Genomic DNA, 21461 nt, shown 5'->3' on the forward strand with positions numbered 1-21461 from the left:
AATGCAAATTTTCTTTCAAAAGTTGACTAGAAAAAAGTTGTCGTCAATTTTTAGGCAAATTTTAGGTTAATTTATTGTTAATTTGACTTGAAAAATTGTTAAGTATTTTTTTACCCTCAAATTGTAGACATTTTTATGTATCAATTTGCTTACCTCGAGGTACGATTTTTGCGAGAAACACTCGCGTGTTTTTTTAATTTTTAATTTTTTTCCCATTTCTAATAAGTTATTTTTCGAATATTCAAATTTACCGCGCGAATGATGAGAATAATTAATAAATTATTGATGAAAATAAAAAATTTCGAGTATACTATTTAGTCCAATTAATATAATTATTGACACAAATGAAATTATTAAATTTCAATTTTGAAATTTCGCGCCAAGATGGCGCTACTGCGCGTTGCTGCATTCAACGTTCAAATTTTTGCTAAAGTGGGCGGTCGAATGATTGCAAAATCGATTGCTTTGTATCAACTGGCGGTCCAATAGCGGCAGTCAGTATCATCGACAACGGCAGTAGTAGCGTAGTCCAGATCCTTCTTTACGTTTAAATTGAAACACAGTATTGCAGTTAATTCACAGAATTATCCATAAAATTTATTGCTCATAGCAATTGTTCAATTAAAATGTGGAGTGTTTGTAAAATTTAAATTGTGCAAAGTTTCTGTGGTGTCGTTAAGTGTTGAGTGTTCAGTGCTAGTGTAAAGTGTTGCGAATTGCTGATGCTGATAACTTCCAAGTTCCTGAGCAAAATCATCTGGCATCATTTGGTGGGAAATAGCAGTTAAGTGACGTTTCTTCAGCTGCAATACATTTGGAGCAATTTAAATTAAATCTCCAAGTGTATTAGGACACCCTTCTGCATATTATTTCCCCACCAAGGTTTGTTCAAACACTTGCATGTTTTTTTTTTAATTTTAAATATTTTTCTATCATATTCTGCCGCCACTTTATTTTGACGTACGTTTTTTAGTTTTCTCCAATTTCTAATAATTTTAGTTTTCAAATGTTTAAATTTACGTTGCATTCCAAAATGTGCTACGCTACAGCTGCTCGCAGCGCATTTCAGAATGCATCTATTTCGAAAAAAAAAAAAATAATAAAACAAACGAACGTATTCTATGAACGGCTCCTTACTTGTTTTGATAAAACTATAGTGCAAACGCGTTTATTAAAAAAAAAAATGGAAACAGTATTTTAAAATATGTAATATAAATTTATTTAATGTTAAGGATTTATTTATTTTTACAATTAATAAAAAAGAAACTGAAAAATTCTAACAAAAAAATAAATAGATAATATAAAAAAATTTATTTTTTTCGTTGAATTTTATTCAATTCACCCTGTTGTACAGCAGCATCGCCATAAATTTCCCTAACTTTACGCTTACGCTCTTCGTCGCCCTTAATTTGTTGTTTAATTTGGACTTTAGCTAAGAATGCAGCATCTCTTCTGATTTCTCTTATAGCTCCCTTCTTTTCTTTCTTCAATTTCATCGCTAGTTTCTCTAGCTCTGCTTTGTCTTCCCTTGAAGACTTGGCTTTGAATTTCTTTACATCATACCTGTAAATAAATAAATAAATAAATAAAATAATTATATGTACAGTGATAAGATCTACGTAAAAAAAAATTAAAAATTTTACGTACACTGATGAAACAAGCGGTTCCAAAAATTTAAACGGCTTCGGTCTCTTTTTTTCAAAGACCAAATACTCCAATTTTTTGTTCCCCAATGACTTTAAATCATCAGTTAAATTTTCAACAAGTTTTCTAACAGACTTTGGATAATTTTCCCATGGGTTCGTTTTTATTTCAAATAATTCAATAATAGGTTTGAAAATGATGTACGCTATATCTATTTCTTCCAACTGGCTTTTGAATTCACTTATTAAATTAATTGCCGTTACAAAAACACGTACTCTAAAATCATCATTGAATTCTTGAATCGCCAAATCACCGATCTTCATCCGTACATTATTAATATTTAATTTTAAATGCCTCTGGCTTTGATCTAACACCAATAAATTTGATAAATCACCAGTTTGTTTGAACGGTGAAAATATTTTAGGAATGCTCAGAGATTTAGTCGTCGCTAAAAAGACCATTCCTCTTAAGAAATTTATTGCAGCAGGCAGGAATCTTTTACTCAGTAATGTAAACTCTAATAAAAGAGTGACAACAAAAAGTCCTTTTGAAATGTCCATTGCCGTTTTAACTCGACATCTTGATAATATTTCGGACATAAATAGAAAACAAGGTGTCACGATAGCATGATGAAAATCAGAAGTTGAAAACAGTAATGATATCAACTTGAACAAAATAAGTGTATCCAATCGTGGATATATTTTTTGCTTTAGTTTAAATTCTTCAAACTTCTCTTTCAAAACAACTTTGACGCATGCGCCAGCATTTTGACTGTTAAATTGAGCTAAATCATATAGATGGGGAACGAGTCTATCGCAAATCTGGAAACAATGGGCTACGTCTTCTGTTTTATCAACTCGCGCAATATCCATCAAATACTGCAACGAGTACTGAAAAACATTTGCCAATTTTTCACGATTACCTTCACCCAGTGAGACGTGATTACACTTGATGATTCGTTCTAAAATAATTGACTGATGATCAGGACTTTGAGTTCTCAGTAGTTCTTTTAATTCTTCGTAGCTTTCAGGTGCTTTGTAAGTGTACGGCAATTCTTGACGTGCTTTCTCTATCATTTCTTCTCGTTTTGAGCCTTCATTTGTTATTTTCTTTTTACTAATATCATTATTTACTTCTTTCGATGATTGTTCTTTAGCTTCACCATTTAATTTTGTGATTTTTTCCATTTTACTACTGGATTTACTTAACAATTTCTTTTCAGATTTTTTTGATTTAGACTCTGGAATTTCTTTTTCATCTTTATCATCATCATCATCACCATCATCTTCCTCCTCTTTATCTTTATCTGCTTCCTCTTCTTCGTTTTCATCACTAGAAGAATCAGATGCTTTTAAATCAGACAGATCATCATCTGAATTTTCATCATCATCTTCATCTTCATTTTCTTCATCTGCATCTGCATCAACTTCTGAATCTTCTTCATCATCATCACCACCAACTTCTTTGTCGACACCTTCATCTTTTTTGCTATCTTCAGCATCATATTTCAAAAAACTACCAATAATTTGAGCATTTGCGTCATAAGCTAACATATCAGTAGTGACGTCTTCAATTTCAAACCCGTCATCATTATCATCGACAGATTTATAATTTTTACTAACAGTTTCATCATCAACAAACCCCTGCATCCGTTTCAAACGATCTCTCTCCAAAGCTTCCAATTTTTCTCGTTCCTCTTTAGCAACCTCGTCATCACTCTTCAAACGATCAGAGGGATTTCCTCGACTCTCAAACTTCAATTCCTGGACAGTCCTGTCGAAATCATCAGCTTTCGGTTTTACCACCGACTCATCAGTCCTCTTGGAGGCACTCAATATTGGCAACAGATCTTTCCACTGCGAATCCAGTTCTTCAGTTTTAGAACGATTCTGTTCGCTTATTTTTTGTTTCTCAGCTTTACGTTTTTTCGATTCATAAATCAACTGATTTAGTAAATCTGATCGTGATGCTGCTCCTTCAGACTTAGATAATATTCCACCACCAAAATGAGCTTCAGCGACAAACTTTTTGTCTAAATATCCATTGGCATTTCTACCATCTTCATCATCAAACTCATCATCGCTTCTTGGATCCTCAAATTTCTCGATTTCCTCCAAGGTTTGACCTTTATGAGTCAACACTTCATCATCGTTTAAATTAAAAATATCTTGTTTGTGTGATTTTATTTTTTCAGCAGCAAATCTTGCCATTGATTTCTCTTCCTGAGTCATTCCGCGATTGTGTTCTCCAATACGACGATCCATAAAAAAATTGAGTTTGTCTTTTTGGGTAAATTCCGGAAGTAGGGTGTGCTTACGTTTATTTATAGCTTTCGATCTCGCAACGCCAGGTAATCCACGATCAGATTTTGATTTTTTACCCAACACTTTATGCTTATCTTTATTAAAGTGCACTTCAAATGGATTTACTTTTTTCTTGGTATCCATAGTCTTTTTCTTTGACGCTGATTCGGCCAAACTTTTCTTTTTATTTTTAGTCTTAGCCATTTTATATCAACTGAAACAAATAAAAATTCATTAAAATATCAATTCTCAAATTTGTTTAAGACAATAAAGATAGCAGACATCTGACAATTTTTAAAACTTTGAAATAATAAAATGAAATGTTTATAAAATAAATATAAAAAATGCACGTTTAGAAAACTCAAAATTAGTACATGCATTTTATAAAACTTTGTTATTCGAATTAGTTAATTTTTTTTATGTAATTTAAAAATGGTCTTATGTCTGCTACATTTATATTCATAATTTATTTCTAAAAAAGTTTAAAATTTTGATTTCGTCTACTCTCAAAATTTTAAATAATTACTATAATTGAACCTTGAGTTTAAAATATTGTATAAAATTATAATTTCACTTGATAAATTATCTGTCTATATGATTACGTACCGCAAATTAAATTATTAACAATAAAATTTAAATTCAAAATTTATAATAATAAATGACTAAACATAACCTCTAATGTCATATGTAAATATCTAATTATCCATCAACTTACCGTACAGATATTATTTTTAATTAGAAAATTATATTTATAATATTTACAAAAATAATTTTTCAAAAATTTATTTTATTTTATGATTAATAATTTTTGCAACCACGTGTTTTACTTAAAAACACAACAAACAGAAACTGCTGCCATGAGTGCCATGTGACATGCCGCCATATTTAAATAAAATTTACTGACTTTCGATATGCGAGTTTTTTAAAATCATTTATTCGACTATCGATACCCAATATATCGATTTATATTTCATACATACAAAACTTTGATAGATATAATTTAAGGCTCAACGTATCTTATATTTTTAAAATGTATATAATTTAAAGAACTTGTTAATTAGCTGTTGAGTGACATTAGACAATCAACGGAAATTAATTCTTAGAAAAAGTTTGTTGATGTTGGGCATGGGAGAAATATTCTGGTTGAAATTAACCAGCAAACGTAGCAAAGTATGATGAAAATAAGTACAAATTTGAAAAGAATGAACTTTATTTTGAACATTTATTATAGAACTTATAAATTTATATCAATGACTTAGACTGAGTATATTTTAGTTATCCTATAACATATAAACTTTAGAATTTTTAAATATAATAAGAAATACTGGGGATATTTTTCTTTTATAAGTAAAGGCCTTCTGGTGATCCCTCCTTCTTTTTGTAAAGAACATTCTCCTTAGATTTTTTGAAGTCATCATTGATTATTTTCATACGACGTTCGCGAAGTGCCATCAGACCGGCTTCAGTGCAAATCGCTTTAATATCAGCACCAGATAGATCATCCTTTGACATAATAAGTTCATTAAGATTAACATCTTCCGCCAAGGTCATTTTACTGGTGTGAATATTGAAAATGCGCCTCTTGGTAGTCTCATCAGGAAGTGTGAATTCTATTTTTCGGTCAATACGACCTGGGCGAATCAATGCGGGATCTAGAGATTCTATTCTATTTGTTGCCATAATTACTTTTACGTCACCACGGCTGTCAAATCCTAAAAACAATCAACCAGTTTAATTAGTAAGATCAATACAAATAATAATTAGATGGTAATGATACTTAATAAAAAAAAAGTATTCCTCACCATCAAGTTGATTCAATAATTCCAACATAGTTCTTTGAATTTCTCTTTCTCCACCACTGTTACTGTCATATCGTTTAGTACCAATAGCATCTATTTCATCAATAAATACAATTGTCGGTGCATGTTCTTCTGCAACTCTGAAGATTTCACGAACTAACTTGGGACCTTCTCCAAGGTACTTTTGAATCAGTTCAGAACCAACGACACGCAAGAAAGTCGCGGAAGTTTGATTTGCTACGGCCTTTGCGAGTAAAGTTTTTCCAGTACCAGGAAGACCGTACAAAATAACACCTTTTGGTGGTTTAATACCCATTTCTTCATAATACTCTGGATGAGTTAGGGGTAATTCGACTGCTTCTTTGATTTCTCGAATTTGTTCATCAAGACCTGTTAACAATCAATAGTTTTATAAAATTATAATCAATATTTCTAAACCAAAAAATCAAGATAATTACCTCCGATATCAGCGTAAGTTTCCTGAGGTGCTTTTTGCAATTTCATAACAGTAACAATAGGGTCTGTATCATCATCAAGAACACCAACAACTGTATGGTGTCTGTAGTTTAGTAAAACACGACAGCCAGGTTCCAGCTGATCTTTATTCACGAAAGAAAGAACTGACACGTAGTATTTAGAGCCTAGAGAAGTAGATACTATCGCATGATTATCATCAACCATTTCATCCAACGTTCCAACGTTCATCGGAGTTCCTCTGAAATCGTCAACTCTAGATCTCTCTTCTTCATTTTTGTCCTCCTGGGGCTTGAGTAGCTCTTGGTTACTGATAAATTCCTCTTCCATCAGCAAGTAATCCTTTATCCTCTCCAACTTCAAGAGTTTCAATTTGCATTTAGTGTATGGAGTAACTTGAGGTAATTTCAAAGCCACATCTGGGCCCTTTGGACGACGTTTCTTATTACCAACTCGTGTTGGGATTGGTGGTTCATATTTTTTCGTTTTCTCTTCATTGTCCTTGTTTTTATTCTTTTTACCTCCGGCACCACTAGCGCCTGACTGATTTTGACCCTATTCAAAATAATTAATTATTTTTATTAATATAAAGTATACATCTGAATTAAGTATAAGTTCCAATTATTGACACCATAAATACTATGACGTATAGTTTTCATGAAAATTTAATTTTTTTTTCTACTTATTGTATTTTGGATCTGCATTAAAATATTGAATGTAGCAGACACCAGACCAATTTAAAATTATAAATAAATAGAGTAAATAATTTAAAAAATAATATTTATAAAAAATGCACTTGTTAATTTTTAAATTTTTTAAATGCGCATTTTTCCAAAATTTTATTTCATCAATTATTTACTCTATTTATTAACAATTTTAAATTTGTCTCATGTCTGCTACATTCACACTCATAAATATTTATCTTAAAAATATTGAAACAATTTAAATAAATAATTGAATAAAATAACGTGTCAATAATTGGGTTTTCTATGATATTTTATATTTTTCAACTTTTTAATTAAGTATAAAACTCATAATTTTATATGAGTATAAATGTAGCAGATATGAAGCAACTGATAAATTTTAAATAAATAAATAAATTAATTAATTAAAATAATGAAATAAAAAAAAATGCGCTTTTTAATTTTCGAATTATCGAAATGCGCATTTATTAATTTATATACTAAGTACTTACATTTTATTTATTTATTCAAAAATTTACAAAATTTTAAACTGTCAGCGACATGCATTCATTAATTTATGATACTAAAACTAGCCGACGTCTGATAATTTTTGGATCTTTTAAAAAATCATAAATTAAAAAAAAAAATATTTCGAAAAATTGCACCTGTAGTTTTTTAAATTTTCTACATGTGCATATTTAAAATTTTTTTTTTTTTGTTAATCAAATTGTGAAAAAAAAATTGTAAATTTTCTACTAACTACAGGGTCATATTAATTTTATTTATTAAAGAAAAAATGAAAAGTATCCAACAATTTCCTTATTTTCCAAGAAACGAATTTAAAATTAATAGAATTTTCCAAAATCTTAATGATAGTAAAGTTAGCAGACATTTGAAATTAAAAAAAATTTTTTTTAACAGATATATAATGAAAAAAAAATATTTCTAAAAAAATGCACATATCGGAAATTTCATAAACTACAGTGCAATTTTTCAAAATATTTTTTTTAATATTTACTTTTTCTGTTAAAAAAAATCAAAAAATTTTTAAATGTCTGCTAACTTTATTGTCATAAAATCTTACTGTTTTTTTTCAAATAATTTTTTTCTAATAATGAGTATTTCCCTGGTGGAAATTTTTGGGAATTTTCTCTGAAAAATTCTGAAAAAATCTTTAAAACTTTGGAACTGAGGTTTTCAGAGAAAATTCCCAAAAATTTCCACCAGGGTTTCCTTTTATTGAATCAAAAAATTATCGGACCTCTTCTACTTCCATTGCCATTTATATTTAAAAAATTCATCCAATAAAAAATTTTTAATAATTTTTTATAATTGATTATTCAAATATTAATTTATATAATTACGAGTATTATTTAAATATATGATAAAATATTTACTTACCATTTGTATTCGATCTTACAGTAACGAGAAAATCGCAAGTCACTCGTAAGATGAAAGGAAAATGTTTTAATTCTGCTATCGAATTTAACTTAAAAAAATAAAATAATTATTTTATTTATTAAAGTTGTAAATATTGCCAAAGAAAAAATACCAATTACAGTATTTATATAATTATTATTTTATAATGTTATAAATAAGTAAATAAATGAAGTTATTTAAAATTATTTTTAACCATGAGTTCACGAAGAATAGGTTCGTTAACTAATACACAAGTATCCTTCATGCACGTGTGTTATATTTTTGAAAACAATAATGCAACAACAGCAGCACAACTGCCATCTTTAATGCAAGTTCGATAGTGACAATCGATAGTCGCTCAATCGATAGTTGTTGGCAGCAGTTCGTAATTTTACCGCCAATCTGATAGCGAGACATTTAAGTAGGAGAAAGAGATAAAGAAATTTAAAATCTTTTAGCTCAGACATTCATTTTCATTTTCGTTTTAATCTGTCTCACGACAACTGAAAGACGTGTAAAGTTGCCGATTCAAATTAAAATTTCAAGCAGAGAAAGGTGTGAAGTGAAATATTTTTTAAATTTATAAAATTTCATTAATCAATATTGAGTTTTATAATTCATTTTTTTATAAAAATGGACCTTGAAGAAGGTATGTTTATTTAAATTACTGATACTTATTAATTACTAGTAAAGACCAATGAAATAATTCAATTAAACTTTTATAAAGATTTTTTTTAATTTTAATTTTCTTTATTTTTGAAATTTATAATAATAATAATCATCTATACACGCAAAAAATGATTAGTAAATACTATCATTTTAAATAGTAGTTATTTCATTCATAATTAAAACGTAAATAATTTTGTTAAATTTCAAAATTTACTGTCTATACAGGAAAAATTTATATTTCAACTTCGAATATCGCAATTTATACATTAAAAATTTATGACACGTAATATAAAATTTATTGATTGGATTATTAAAATTTCCTATACATGGAAAGAAATGGACTTGAGAAATCTACGAATTTTTTCTATGCTGTCGACCAAACTTGAAACAGGAATTTGAGTTGCCAAAAAATTATTATGCTACACTATAAAAAATTTTATACACTTAAAACTTTTTGAAAATTGTAATGTACACTAATAATTATAGTCCAGCATAATAATTTTTTAACAACTCAACTTCCTGTTTCAAGTTTAATCGACAGCATAATAAAAATTCGTAGATTTTTTTCCATATATTGACACCTAAGATCCGGGTAATAATTTCAAATTTTAAGTTTATTTTTTTCTGTGTAGATTTATTTATTCAATGTTCTTTTTATCCCTAATATATTTGATTAAATTATTTATTTATTTTTTTATTCACCAGAATACGTGTTGGCGGATATAGAGATTGATTTGATAGAAGCAATAAATTCTGGAAATTTTGGAAAAGTCCAAAAACTGATGTCGGACTTAACAGACCACGGTTTCAATTTGTCAAATTTGAGTGATAAAATAGGATCATATGAATTACTTCGGCATGCAGTACAAATGAAAAGGACTAAAATCGCAAAGATCTTTTTGCGTACAGGAGCTCTAGTGAATAACCCAGACAGAAGATTTCCAAATACTATTTTACATTTGGCAGTAATAAATCAAGATTTCGAGCTCGTCAAGATGTTGATTGAAGAAGGAGTTAATGTTGACACCAAAAATAATGAAGGAAAAACGGCACTTCATTTGGCAGCCGAGTTGGGCAATGAGAGTCTAGTCAGATTACTTTTAAATAATGACGCTGAGGTAAATACTGTCGCCAACGATCAGTCGATGCCTATCCATTTTTTCCTTAATACTGTCGAAAGACAAAACTTATTTAAACTACTTTTTAATTCCGGCGCCAACGTTAAAGCGGCGCTATGTAATGCCGTCATTAATGGATGTCTGGCTACAGTAGATTACCTTTTAAAGAATTACACTATCGATGTAAATAGTGATTTGTTCTGTCTGCCCATTGCAATTTTTAAAATACAACCGGGACAAATGCACTACGAGGTAATCAGTGATATGTTATATGATTATGGGTTTGCTGCAGATCCACAGTACAAAAATAATGCAGAATTTTTTCACATTATTGTTGCTCGAGGATACTACAGAATAGTTGAAGATTTTATTAAATTGAACATTGACATTAACAATTTAATACAACATGAAAACTGCGACACGCTCCTTCACACTGCGTGTAAATTTGAACAAGTTGAGATCATTAAATTACTTATAAAATATGGTGCGGATTTAAATATTAAAAATAGAGACAACAAACCCCCAATGGTTTATAGTATTTCTAAAAATAATTTAGAAATTTTCAATCTTCTTTTGGACTCTGGAGCTCGTATAGAAAAAAATGACGCCACTTTGCTTAATGAGGCAGCGTACGTGGCTAATTTATCGATGGTTAAAATTTTACTCGAGCATGGGGTTGATGTAAATGGAAAAAATGAGTTGCAGATAACGGGCTTACATTCAGTTGTTTATAAAGCTAATGACAATCTATTGAGACATCTGGGTGACAATCAGGCGAGGGAATCGATTGTTAACTTATTTTTAAATCTAGGCGCCGACGTTAATGCCCGGGTAACTGATAACAGATCTGTACTTCATTTAGCTGTTGAAAATAATTACGAGTCAATCGTCGAAATTTTTTTAAAACACAACGCTAATGTTAATTTGATAGATAATAAAGGACGTACACCATTATTTATTGCCGTAAAAAATAATAATGAAAATATTACACGAAGTCTTTTGAAATACAATGCGAATGTTAACTTAGCTACTTTAAATAACGTAACTCCATTACATATTGCTATCGTTAATAAATATGAAAAACTAGTTGAAATTTTGTTGGAAAATAATGCTGACACTAGTTCGCGATATTTGAATGAAGATAATACGCCATTACATATGTCAGTCAAATATAATTTTGATAATATTACAAAAATGTTATTAAAACACAATGCAGATGTTAATTCAAAAAATTCAAACGGAAGTACTCCATTACATATTGCTGTTAAAAATAATAATTTGAATATCGTGACAACTCTGTTAGAAAATAATGCTGACGTTAATGCTATTGATAAATGTCAAAAAACGCCTTTATATTTTGCTAAAAAAGAAGATCACGTCGAAATCACAAATAGTATTCTCAAGTACAAGCCAAAAATATCTTCAATTTATGAATTCAAAACTACGAAACTACATGAAGCTGCTAGAACTGGTAATTGGCTAGATGTTCTTGATTATTTAGATGATTATCCATATGATGTTAATACTATTAATTACAATGGGTCGTTACCACTACATATTGCCGTTGAAAATTCATTTTTTGGAGTTGTTGAATACTTGTTGGAATACCGTGCTGACGCGAACTTCACGAACGAGCAAGGTCAAACATCTGTACACATTGCTGCTGAACATGGATCCACAGAAAATGTTGTGGAAATTCTTTTCCAGCATATGGGAAATGCTAATTGTATTAATAAAGATGGATCTACACCACTGATGATTGCTGTTGAACGAAATCATTTGAAGCTGATAGATTTAGTGATGCGATGGGGCGCTAGTATTAATTTTAAAAACTATGCAGGTGATACAGCTCTTCATCTTGCTACAAAAACTGAAAGAAATGAAATTATATTTAAATTAATAAGATATGGCGCGGATATAAATATCGAAAATAATAACAAAACCGCGTTATTTAATGCTGTCGAGTCTTTCAAAAAGAAACGTCATATTCTAAGTAATGTATCGGTTCTTTATAACGTTTTTAATATTTTTATTGACCATATAAAAAAGTTACAAGCGGCTAATCTTTATGTTAATCCAAAAAATCTACGGATTATAAAATTCTTTACGGAAATGCAAAACGATTCAATTTCTAATAATGGAATTTATCTGAAATATGAAGATTCAGAAATAGATAATATTATTAATTCGGTAAATAATTCTGATGCAGATTATGTTATTGGTGATAATAAACAGAATCTTAAAGAAGTACAACTTATGAAAAATACTAAAATTGGTGACAGTAATATTACATACTATTATTTTTTGTCAAAAAATATTCATCAATTGTGTAAATGTATTCCTTTTGGAAATATCGACCAAACTTTAAAATCAAATCATTATTTTAAGACATTTCCAAACTATTCTTATTTTATTTATCATAAATATAATGAAGTCGTTGCTAGAAATCAATTGTTGGCATATTTCAATTTACATATATTCGAAGGTACTTTTGAAGCTTTACCAGATGTTTGTATTGATCTCATTAAAAGTTATCTTAGCAATGAAGATTTAATTAGGATATGCCATAGTAGTTCGAGACATTACTAATAATGTAATGTATTATAATAATTAAGGAATATTTAAATTAATATATTTTATAATAAATAATATTAAGATTTGGCAGTATAATTTTATAAGAATTATGTTCAATGCTAAGTCATCCATATGTATATATTTGTATATATCTATATTTAATTTTCATAATAAAAAGAAATGATGTTTAATAAGTCATACAATATTTATTTATAGTGAAATCCTACATTTTTATCCAAAAGATTTTTGTTTTATGCTTTTCTATAACACCCTGAATAAGAAAAGTGATTTAATCCATGCTAATTGTATATCTATATATTAGTCGATTAAAATTGTTTTCAATTATTTCAAATTGTTCTGAATAATTTCAAATAATTTTTCTTAATTAGGGGCATATAAGGTAGAGGTAACGTTTTTGGCAACTGTAGGGTCATTTCGGTCACTTGAAGAATTAAATGAAGTAATTTGTAAAAGGCGCAATGACATAATAAATTTTAACAATTTGTACAGAGCTACTTTTATCACACTGTTGCATTGGAAGTTTTATTTTATAAACTGTAAAAAATCACCGGGATAAGTCCAAGCGGTGTGGGTGTTAAAATTATCGGTGTTGAATTTACCCCCGAAAGCGGAGTGAAAATAACGTCGCCACCGGTGTAAATATTCTAGACCGGTGTTAAAATAACGCCGCCAGCGGTATAAATATTATTTACTGGTGTTAAAATATTTTACTTTGTGAATATTTTTACTTACTCGATCACTATACTTGTTAATAAATAATTTTCATAAAGAACTGATATTTTTTGTGTTTTATAATCTTTAAAGTTAATGCTCCAAGCGGACGCAATTTACCCCGCCTTTACACCTGTTACCCCGCTTTTACACCGGTATTACTCCCTTTTCACACCGGTATTACTCCCCTTTCACACCGGTTACCCCGCTTTTGCTCCGCTTTTACACCGGTATTTTTAACACCGGTGTAATTTCATTTTTACACCCGGCGGAGTTAAAACAAGTCCATTTTTTACACCGCTCTTTTTACAGTGTACTTTTTCATTAATTAAAATAAAGTTTTAAACATACAAAAATTAAGCAGTGATAACATGCCTACTTAAAAAATCCGATATATTCTTATTTGCCCTCAAAAAATGATAATTTATTTTTAACTGCAGCTGAAAATTTTTTCTATTTGAAGATCATTAAAAAAGAATAAAGATTTACTTGAGCCCCCAAAATCTTAAAATTTCCTTAAATACTCCGTTTTGCCTCCCCCCATATATATTTTTTGTTTTGCATTGGATATAAATCTGCATAACTACTTTTTAATTGTGCAATAACAGAATTTCACTAATTTTTATAAATATTATTTAAAAAATATTTCCGCGCCTGTTTATAAATTTATAGTTTTATTCTCTAAAACAAATTTTTTTAAATAAAATGAAATTGGTACTAAAATTTTTTGAAAATCATAGATCATAGCTTACCATAACATTAATTTAAAATTAAAAAATTAATTTCTACTTTGACATTCGTAGTACTCACATATATATTATAGTATTATAGTAAATATATAGGTATACGTAAGCATTTAGAAGAGAGCTGCTGGTAAATGGTAAAGGTATTCGACGTTGGGCAGGGCGTCGCCGCATAAAAATTATCATTCCGTTCAGTGTTAGTTATTTTATTTATTTTATGACAATTTTTTTAAAAAATATACTACTATTAAATAAATAGTAAAATCTACTCATAAATTTAAACAATAAATTATATCAAATTGTTATAAATAAATTATACTGTGATCAAATTCGTGGCAAACATTAATCATACACTTGTTGATGTGACTAATATTTCAAAAATTTTGTTTACAATTAATAATTAACATGGCCCAGAGCTCGCAATTTATTATTTTATCAGTACTACTAGTACTTTTTATTCACCAAGGTAATTATTAATATATTTATTTTCAACGGTCTACTTTTTTACTGTAATTAAAAAAAAATAAGTATTGTTTAAATTCAAAATAATTACATATATATTTATTTAATAGGCTCTGCAATAAAATGTTGGGAGTGCAGATCAGACTCAGATCCAAAATGTGCTGATCCTTTTGACAATTCGACTGTTCCAATAGCTGATTGTTCTGAAAAAAAAGAGTTAGATTATTTACCGAATGTGAAATCAACATTATGTCGTAAAATTCGACAAAAAGGTTGGTCATATAAATTAATTTAAATTTAAATATACAAAAGTTATGATACTAAAGTTAGCCGACGTCTAGTAATTATATCATTTTTTTTAAAACAATAAATTATAAAAAAAAATTGCACCTGTAGTTTTTTAAATTTTCTATACGTGCGTTTTTTTTTGTAATTGATTTGTTGAAAAAAAAAAAATCATAAAATTGTTGATCGTCTGTCAATTCCAGGATCATAAAATATGACAGTTAATTTTTTAAAATTTGATACTTATCTAATTTATTTATTTATTTATTTATAGTTAATGGAGTATGGACATACATAAGAAATTGCGCGTACTTAGGAGAGCCAGGTATTGGCGGTGATGAAAGATTTTGTCTGATGAGAACAGGATCATACAATATATTTATGGAATACTGTACATGTAACAGTAAAGATGGATGTAACGCAAGTACTTCAATACAGAGTTCTTGGTTGCTTTCGTTAGCTGCCGGTTTATTAACATTAGGATACTATTTAACAGCTAAGTGATGATACTTTATTTATCATGATCATCAGTTCAGTAACAAGTTCTTACGATCAAATCAATGTTTATTCCAAATGAATTTTATTTAAGACAAGAACAAACAGAATAGAAAATAACGTGTGCCTTAAATGTGATTCATCGCATCCAGTTTTTTGTTTTATACTGTATTTTGTATAAAAAAATATTTTTTTTCGTTACCATGATCAAAATAATTCAACCGCACATACTTACTGTCTTCAAGCTTAAACCAGGAGTACTTTTTTATTTTTAGTACTCATGTTGTACAAATATGACAATTTTTAAACGAGATGTTTCTATTGAAATCTCATAATATTAATTAATATTTTTATATGACTGTAAAATCCGTCCAATTGCAGAAATAACTTAAGATAATTTTAATAATCATCTATAATTAGTTTTTAATTTTTTACAAGTTCGATTTAAATATTAATGTAAATTAGGAAAATAAATTTAGAGTATCAATGTTTTTTAAGTAAATTTTATACAATAAAAGTGTTGATTACAATAATAAACACTTGGAGTTTTTATTTTTATTAATAAAAAAACAAAAAATTATGCAGGTGCGTAATTTATTAAAATAAAAAAATTATTTATTAAATACGATTCAGAGTATTAAAAAAATAATAGTAGGCTTTGAATTAAACGACATCACTTATAAATTTTAAAACTAATATTATAAAATACAATTGTAAAAAAATATATATTAGTTTCTTAAATAAAAAAAAAATAATTGAATGCAAAATCTACTTTAATATTTATAATATTTTGTTAATGGCACTCCAATGATTGTCGAGTCGCATCGTGTACTTATATATCGTACTTTCTTTTATATATAGAGTACGTTTATGTCAATTAAATGACACACCCGTATCATAGTAATAACTCAAATGATTCATTGGATCACTATTACGCCAGAGACTTTGTAATAAATTCTTCAACTTATTACGATCAAATATTAGACGTCAACTTTGACATCTTCATCAAAACATACGAAATCTCCTTAATAGTATTCTTTATTTTACTGCAGTATATTTTTATGTTGCGTGGAAAAATTTAAATAATCTCCGTTATCACATCTCGTGAGAGAAACAATAGTGGCTGGTTTGAATTTCAACGGACGGTTTAATCAGATTATTTTGAATCATTATTCAAAGCTACTCGCTACTTATGTACATTTTAAAATTAATAACCCATTCGATAACGGTACAATAAAAAATAAAATTTACAATTTCAATTCAAACTCTAGATAGATTCATTCAAACGCTTGCCATTTAGTAACAGCCTGCCCTGGTTTGGCCATCGCTTGTTTCCATTGTTCGCTATATGTTCCACCGACATCCGGACCAATGACAAAGTGTCCGATTGTCGTTTTTTTACCTTAAAAAAAAAGAATACAATATATAAATATGTATGAGCATATTATTATTAATAATAATAACAACTTACCCATTTTATTTTTGGAAACAAATTTAACAACAAAACTGACATCTTTCAGCGCACCCTCGTAAGGATTTTCAGCAACAACTTGCGCTTGGTCTTGGGCAAACTTCATCGATACGCTCGGAGCAAATCGATCGCTTTTCCAAAAATGCGTAACTCTTCCATTGTCAACAACTGACATTTTTATATACAATTGACCTTTAAGTGTCTCCTGCTCATGCATTGTTTGCAGTGAACATCTCAAACGAGATAAGCTTAATACCAGTCGACCTTCACTTACATCTTTTTTATCACTTTTCTCTTGTACTAGAATCATTTCTACTTGGCCTTTTTTACACTCCCGCTAAAAAAAATAATAATGATATTTTATCAAACTTGTACTTGATTATTAGTTATATTTCTTTTAGAAATACAGCTATTGTTGAAGGTCTAATGTCGCAATTTTCAAATAATTATACTGTAACATAATTCATTTTGCTCAGAAATGCCGTAAAATGCCACCAGTTCAAAAGTTTATTTATGTATTTACGTATGTTTATATATGTGACATAACGCGCCATGTCAGATGGATGTTGGCTACAATTTTTATTGAGTCTTAATGAAACTTGGCACACTTATTCTTTGGGAAATTATTTCGATTAAGTTCGAAGATCAGCAAAATCGATCGAATAGTTTAGAAGATGTAGGTGTTTGGAATTTTTTTTTATTTTTGTAAAAATGGCATTTTTTGCTTTATCCTTAAATAATTTTAAACCGAAAGCGATAATTTAATTTCGTAAAATGTATCTTGAAGTTCATGAAATTAACTTTAATTTTTTTAACTGCATAATTTGTGTTTTATAAAAATTTCTTCTGACAAATAATCAATTCAAATAATCTCGAATATTTGAAATTAAATGAAAAAAAAGACATTTTTCTATAAAATTACACGCAGAAAATTAAGAATTGTGTTTATTATACTAAATTTTTAATTCCAATCATTTATAATGATTAGAACGTTTTTCAGTGTAAAGATAGTTAGTGTTATAATTTTTTTTAATAGAATTAATATTTATTGGATGATAACTTCTGCAATGAATTTCGTAACAGTTACTATGAGGATGGTATCAATTATAATTTCTGATGGTAACTGTTCCCATCTGGATTATAAATATAACTATTTAGAATAATAATAATAATTGACTCTAGTTAACATACAGGATTGTAACAATTATTATAAATATGGTGAATATTACAATCTAGATGATTGTATAAATCATCTAGACAATATTCACTACTATCGGATTGATGGTAGAAATTTTACCATAACTAGATAGTAGTTTCTATCATTTAATTTTTTGAGTGTAGGTAAATTTCTCATATCTACGATTTTTAAAATAATCAATCGCTTTGGCTCATCTTTGAATCCGATCAAAATAATTACCCAAAAAATAGATATAAAATTCCATAAATAAGAAATATAGCTTTCAGTTCCGGTATGGTCGGATGTCACTTTTTATTTTTAATTGAAATAATTTATTTAGACTTACTCTTTCTTCAGCACCGGAGATCCCACTGGCAATCGGTCTAAGTGGTTTCCAAATATCACCAGTCGACACATCGTCCGAATGTTTAGATTTAGGTGGTTTAGTAACAAAATTCTTACTATCTAATGAAATCGTAGTTGCTCCAACAGTTCGTCTTTTATCAATACTTTTTTTTTCAATGACAGTTTCTTTTTCCTTCTCCGTACTTTTGCCGAAGAACTGACCCAACAATTTATTGGATTTCGACTCTTGTGATCCAGACGTCGTAGCTCCTTCCTTTTTCTTTCCATCCTTTTTGCCACTATCTTTACCACCCTCCTTTGAATTATTTTCTTTCTCCGCTTCTTTTTTATCAGTCGCTATCAGCGGTTTGTCCTCAAGTATTGCATAAAGCGTCGCTATTATAAGTTTCGATCCATCTAAAATTTCTTCCGTAACTTTAGATTTGCCAAATTTTATTTTGGTTTCTTTTCTCAAGTGAAACGTAAATTCCTCATTCCACTGCGGCCAAGATTCATTTTTTGATGTCGTCTCAAATTTTTCCTTGCCCGGAAAAAATTTTATCTGAAATTTTTTTTTAAGTAACTCATTATCATTAAAATTTATAATTTATATTTAATTGCACAGTAAATTTACCTTGACAACGTAACTGTTGACTCGAGTAAATCCAAAATTTTGTGGCAAATGTCTCGCACCGATAACAGTAACACGTAATGTTTTATCATACGGCGAATTAACGATTCTTAGACCAATTTCAGGTTCTAAATTAGTGGTACGATCCAACGGAGTCGTTACGCTCTTTAGACTGCTGTCAAGAAAACTCTTAATCCTCGCAATTGCCATAGTCGTTTTGTCTTAACTGCTGTGTATATATATTTATATATGTATATGAAGTATATACTACTTATAGTAGGCGTCTTACACGTTGACAATTAGACGGTATCGCTATCGAGCTCCCTCTTATCATTGATCGTGATAACATTCATCGACGTGAACGTCAACTAAAAATACAAATCATCTCACATTACTGACATTACTGCACTCGAACTTGAGGCTTAAGTTTTTAGTTTACTTTTTTTAACAGCTCTTATTATTATTATTATTATTTAATTATTGCAGCTATTGAGGACAAAATTAACTAATAATAGTTACAAATGAGCTAGAGGTATGATAGGCGTGGTCTTAATCAGAATTATTACTTCATCAACTATCAAACTAAATAAAATAATTCACTGCAAGCTACAATTACTTAACACTGTGACATTTATTTCAAATTTATAACTTCTTTTTTTTCGTTGTCATTAATATTTGACAATGAAAATCAATTATATTCATTACGTATAGTGCAATATATTATTTATATAGCTATACATTCAATCGATTTAATTAGCAGGTATGTTATTACCTATCGCAAGACTTTAATCTATATAATAAAAGTTTTTAATTAATTTTTTTTTTAATTAAAATTTTTAAATAAAATATTTTTAATATTTTAATTATTTTTAAATTATAAAATGAAGATTAAATTTCTATGACATAATAAAACTATTTTTTATTATAATAATAGTAATGAGTAATGAGTAAAAAGAAAATTCCCGCGTTATTATAATAAATAATAACTGCACTTAAATCGTAAATTTAAGTTCACATACCTAGGTAGACTTGTAGTCAACTTTATATGAGCTCTTTTAATATTTAATAACAAAAAAAAAAATTACCGTTACTTTACGATCAATGCTACACATCGATCAAAATAGAATAACAATTTTTAAACGTAACTCATTACTGTTAACTTGATTAAATTTTTAATTATATATGATAATTAAAATTTACTTTTAAGCTGATTGTTATAATAATAATAATTATTATTTTTATGATTTAAAAAAAAAAAATACCTTAATTGCAAAGTATGAAAATTCACATCACTGAGTAAATTTGTACAGACTCCAAAGATATGATGGACCTGTCAGTCGCAAAAACTCGTAACTAAATCACAAAACAGAGACGTAAATCATCGATGAATAAATTTTGTTTGGAGTAAAGTAAAGTAAAGTAAACTTAAACTCAAAAAAATGATGACTATTTACTAAATTTATATAAACAAGTCAAGTTTACTACTATTGTGTACAATTGGATCTGTCAAGTGATTTAATATATATGAAGATAAGAGTCTAAAGTGAGTTGCCTTTATATGATATAAGAAGCAACCGTAACCGGCAACTAAAACTCATCGCGAGCTCGACATATAAAACGGTACCAGCAGCAACAGCAGAAGCAACTGCGATTATGGAGGGGAACAACCAGCTATCCCTACTTTACACATAACTATATACGATTATATGTACCCTGGATCCTATCTTACTTTACTCTAAAATTATCTGTTGCATTTTAGAAAAATTTCTAAGCTTATATTTAGTTATATATGTATATAGAAATATTGTATCTAATCAAGAGTATACACCAATAATCATATTCGCATGCACGCCACAGATTTACATCTACTTACATATATATATATTCGTATATATATAAATATATGAGTAGGTAGATATAAGTCTGTGTGGTTACCGAGTACTACAAGGTCGAACTCGATTTATAGAATGGTCAGAAATATATTTATATATACTTATCTATACCTTGAATGGGCTTGGATTTAATTCTTATATCTCTACTTCTTATACTATATATTTTATAAAATTAATTTTTTTTATAAATTTGTTTATCTGTTCAATTAAATAAATAAAATTTTTATCAATTTCTAAACTAGTAAGATATCTAAAAAAAATTGAATTGATGCACAAATAAAAAAATCGATTTACAATTTTGATACGACGCAAAAGAATGTCAAGATGCTTGTATTGCATTTTAATAATCAAGTTTTGCAACATAATTATTTATATTTATTTATTTATTTATTTAAATATACTTGTCGAGATCTTGGATCTTTTACAAGTGACCTGATGGTCCTTTTACATAGTCATATTTATTCTTATTAAGTTACATTAGATTTTGGTTAAGACTAGATCTACGTATTCATTGACTACGGTGAGTTTTGAACTCATTTATGCAA

At 28.5% G+C, this 21461-nt stretch overlaps 5 protein-coding genes across 6 annotated transcripts; 2 read left to right on the forward strand and 3 right to left on the reverse strand.

Annotated features, from left to right (window-relative positions):
- Nucleotides 1–1205: 1205 nt before the first annotated feature.
- On the reverse strand, nucleotides 1206–4815 carry LOC130675988 (nucleolar protein 14 homolog). The gene is made up of 3 exons (XM_057481932.1): nucleotides 4663–4815; nucleotides 1648–4161; nucleotides 1206–1563 (listed from the first exon to the last, which is right to left on the reverse strand). The coding sequence occupies exons 2-3, from the start codon at nucleotides 4149–4151 to the stop codon at nucleotides 1311–1313; spliced, it is 2757 nt and encodes a 918-aa protein (XP_057337915.1). The 5' UTR covers nucleotides 4152–4161; nucleotides 4663–4815; the 3' UTR covers nucleotides 1206–1310.
- Nucleotides 4816–5139: 324 nt separating this feature from the next.
- LOC130676044 (26S proteasome regulatory subunit 4-like) lies at nucleotides 5140–8595 on the reverse strand. Its single transcript, XM_057482006.1, has 4 exons — nucleotides 8305–8595; nucleotides 6205–6775; nucleotides 5750–6136; nucleotides 5140–5659 (listed from the first exon to the last, which is right to left on the reverse strand). The coding sequence occupies exons 1-4, from the start codon at nucleotides 8305–8307 to the stop codon at nucleotides 5289–5291; spliced, it is 1332 nt and encodes a 443-aa protein (XP_057337989.1). The 5' UTR covers nucleotides 8308–8595; the 3' UTR covers nucleotides 5140–5288.
- A 360-nt stretch (nucleotides 8596–8955) lies between these two features.
- LOC130675777 (ankyrin-1-like) lies at nucleotides 8956–12698 on the forward strand. Its single transcript, XM_057481623.1, has 4 exons — nucleotides 8956–8971; nucleotides 9697–10408; nucleotides 10619–12390; nucleotides 12595–12698. The coding sequence occupies exons 1-4, from the start codon at nucleotides 8956–8958 to the stop codon at nucleotides 12696–12698; spliced, it is 2604 nt and encodes an 867-aa protein (XP_057337606.1).
- Nucleotides 12699–14274: 1576 nt separating this feature from the next.
- Nucleotides 14275–16670, forward strand: LOC130675928 (uncharacterized). The gene is made up of 3 exons (XM_057481834.1): nucleotides 14275–14624; nucleotides 14731–14892; nucleotides 15180–16670. Exons 1-3 carry the CDS (start codon nucleotides 14564–14566, stop codon nucleotides 15407–15409), a joined length of 453 nt encoding a protein of 150 aa, XP_057337817.1. The 5' UTR covers nucleotides 14275–14563; the 3' UTR covers nucleotides 15410–16670.
- Nucleotides 16140–20666, reverse strand: LOC130675926 (uncharacterized). 2 transcript variants are annotated; one of them, XM_057481832.1, is made up of 6 exons: nucleotides 20287–20666; nucleotides 19314–19392; nucleotides 19028–19253; nucleotides 18395–18955; nucleotides 16872–17208; nucleotides 16140–16802 (listed from the first exon to the last, which is right to left on the reverse strand). In XM_057481832.1, exons 3-6 carry the CDS (start codon nucleotides 19232–19234, stop codon nucleotides 16678–16680), a joined length of 1230 nt encoding a protein of 409 aa, XP_057337815.1. In that variant the 5' UTR covers nucleotides 19235–19253; nucleotides 19314–19392; nucleotides 20287–20666; the 3' UTR covers nucleotides 16140–16677. The 2 variants fall into 2 exon arrangements, with proteins under 2 accessions (XP_057337815.1, XP_057337813.1); XM_057481830.1 differs by having other exon boundaries at nucleotides 19028–19392.
- Between the last annotated feature and the right edge of the window lie 795 nt (nucleotides 20667–21461).

Source organism: Microplitis mediator, chromosome 10, assembly GCF_029852145.1.
Source record: "Microplitis mediator isolate UGA2020A chromosome 10, iyMicMedi2.1, whole genome shotgun sequence".
Lineage (NCBI taxonomy): Eukaryota > Metazoa > Arthropoda > Insecta > Hymenoptera > Braconidae > Microplitis > Microplitis mediator.

Coding starts and splice junctions, on each gene's coding strand:
- LOC130675928 (XM_057481834.1), top strand. CDS start 14,564: ATGGCCCAGAGCTCGCAATTTATTATTTTATCAGTACTACTAGTACTT. Junction 14,625..14,730: donor AGTACTTTTTATTCACCAAG/GTAATTATTAAT, acceptor TTTATTTAATAG/GCTCTGCAATAAAATGTTGG. Junction 14,893..15,179: donor TCGTAAAATTCGACAAAAAG/GTTGGTCATATA, acceptor ATTTATTTATAG/TTAATGGAGTATGGACATAC.
- LOC130675926 (XM_057481832.1), bottom strand. CDS start 19,234: ATGGCAATTGCGAGGATTAAGAGTTTTCTTGACAGCAGTCTAAAGAGC. Junction 18,956..19,027: donor TCAACAGTTACGTTGTCAAG/GTAAATTTACTG, acceptor AAAAAATTTCAG/ATAAAATTTTTTCCGGGCAA. Junction 16,803..16,871: donor TGTTTCCAAAAATAAAATGG/GTAAGTTGTTAT, acceptor TTTTTTTTTAAG/GTAAAAAAACGACAATCGGA.
- LOC130675777 (XM_057481623.1), top strand. Junction 10,409..10,618: donor GGGTTTGCTGCAGATCCACA/GTACAAAAATAA, acceptor TATTAAAAATAG/AGACAACAAACCCCCAATGG. Junction 12,391..12,594: donor AAATACTAAAATTGGTGACA/GTAATATTACAT, acceptor ATATATTCGAAG/GTACTTTTGAAGCTTTACCA.
- LOC130675988 (XM_057481932.1), bottom strand. CDS start 4,151: ATGGCTAAGACTAAAAATAAAAAGAAAAGTTTGGCCGAATCAGCGTCA. Junction 1,564..1,647: donor GAACCGCTTGTTTCATCAGT/GTACGTAAAATT, acceptor ATTTATTTACAG/GTATGATGTAAAGAAATTCA.
- LOC130676044 (XM_057482006.1), bottom strand. Junction 6,137..6,204: donor AACTTACGCTGATATCGGAG/GTAATTATCTTG, acceptor GATTGTTAACAG/GTCTTGATGAACAAATTCGA. Junction 5,660..5,749: donor ATTATTGAATCAACTTGATG/GTGAGGAATACT, acceptor GATTGTTTTTAG/GATTTGACAGCCGTGGTGAC.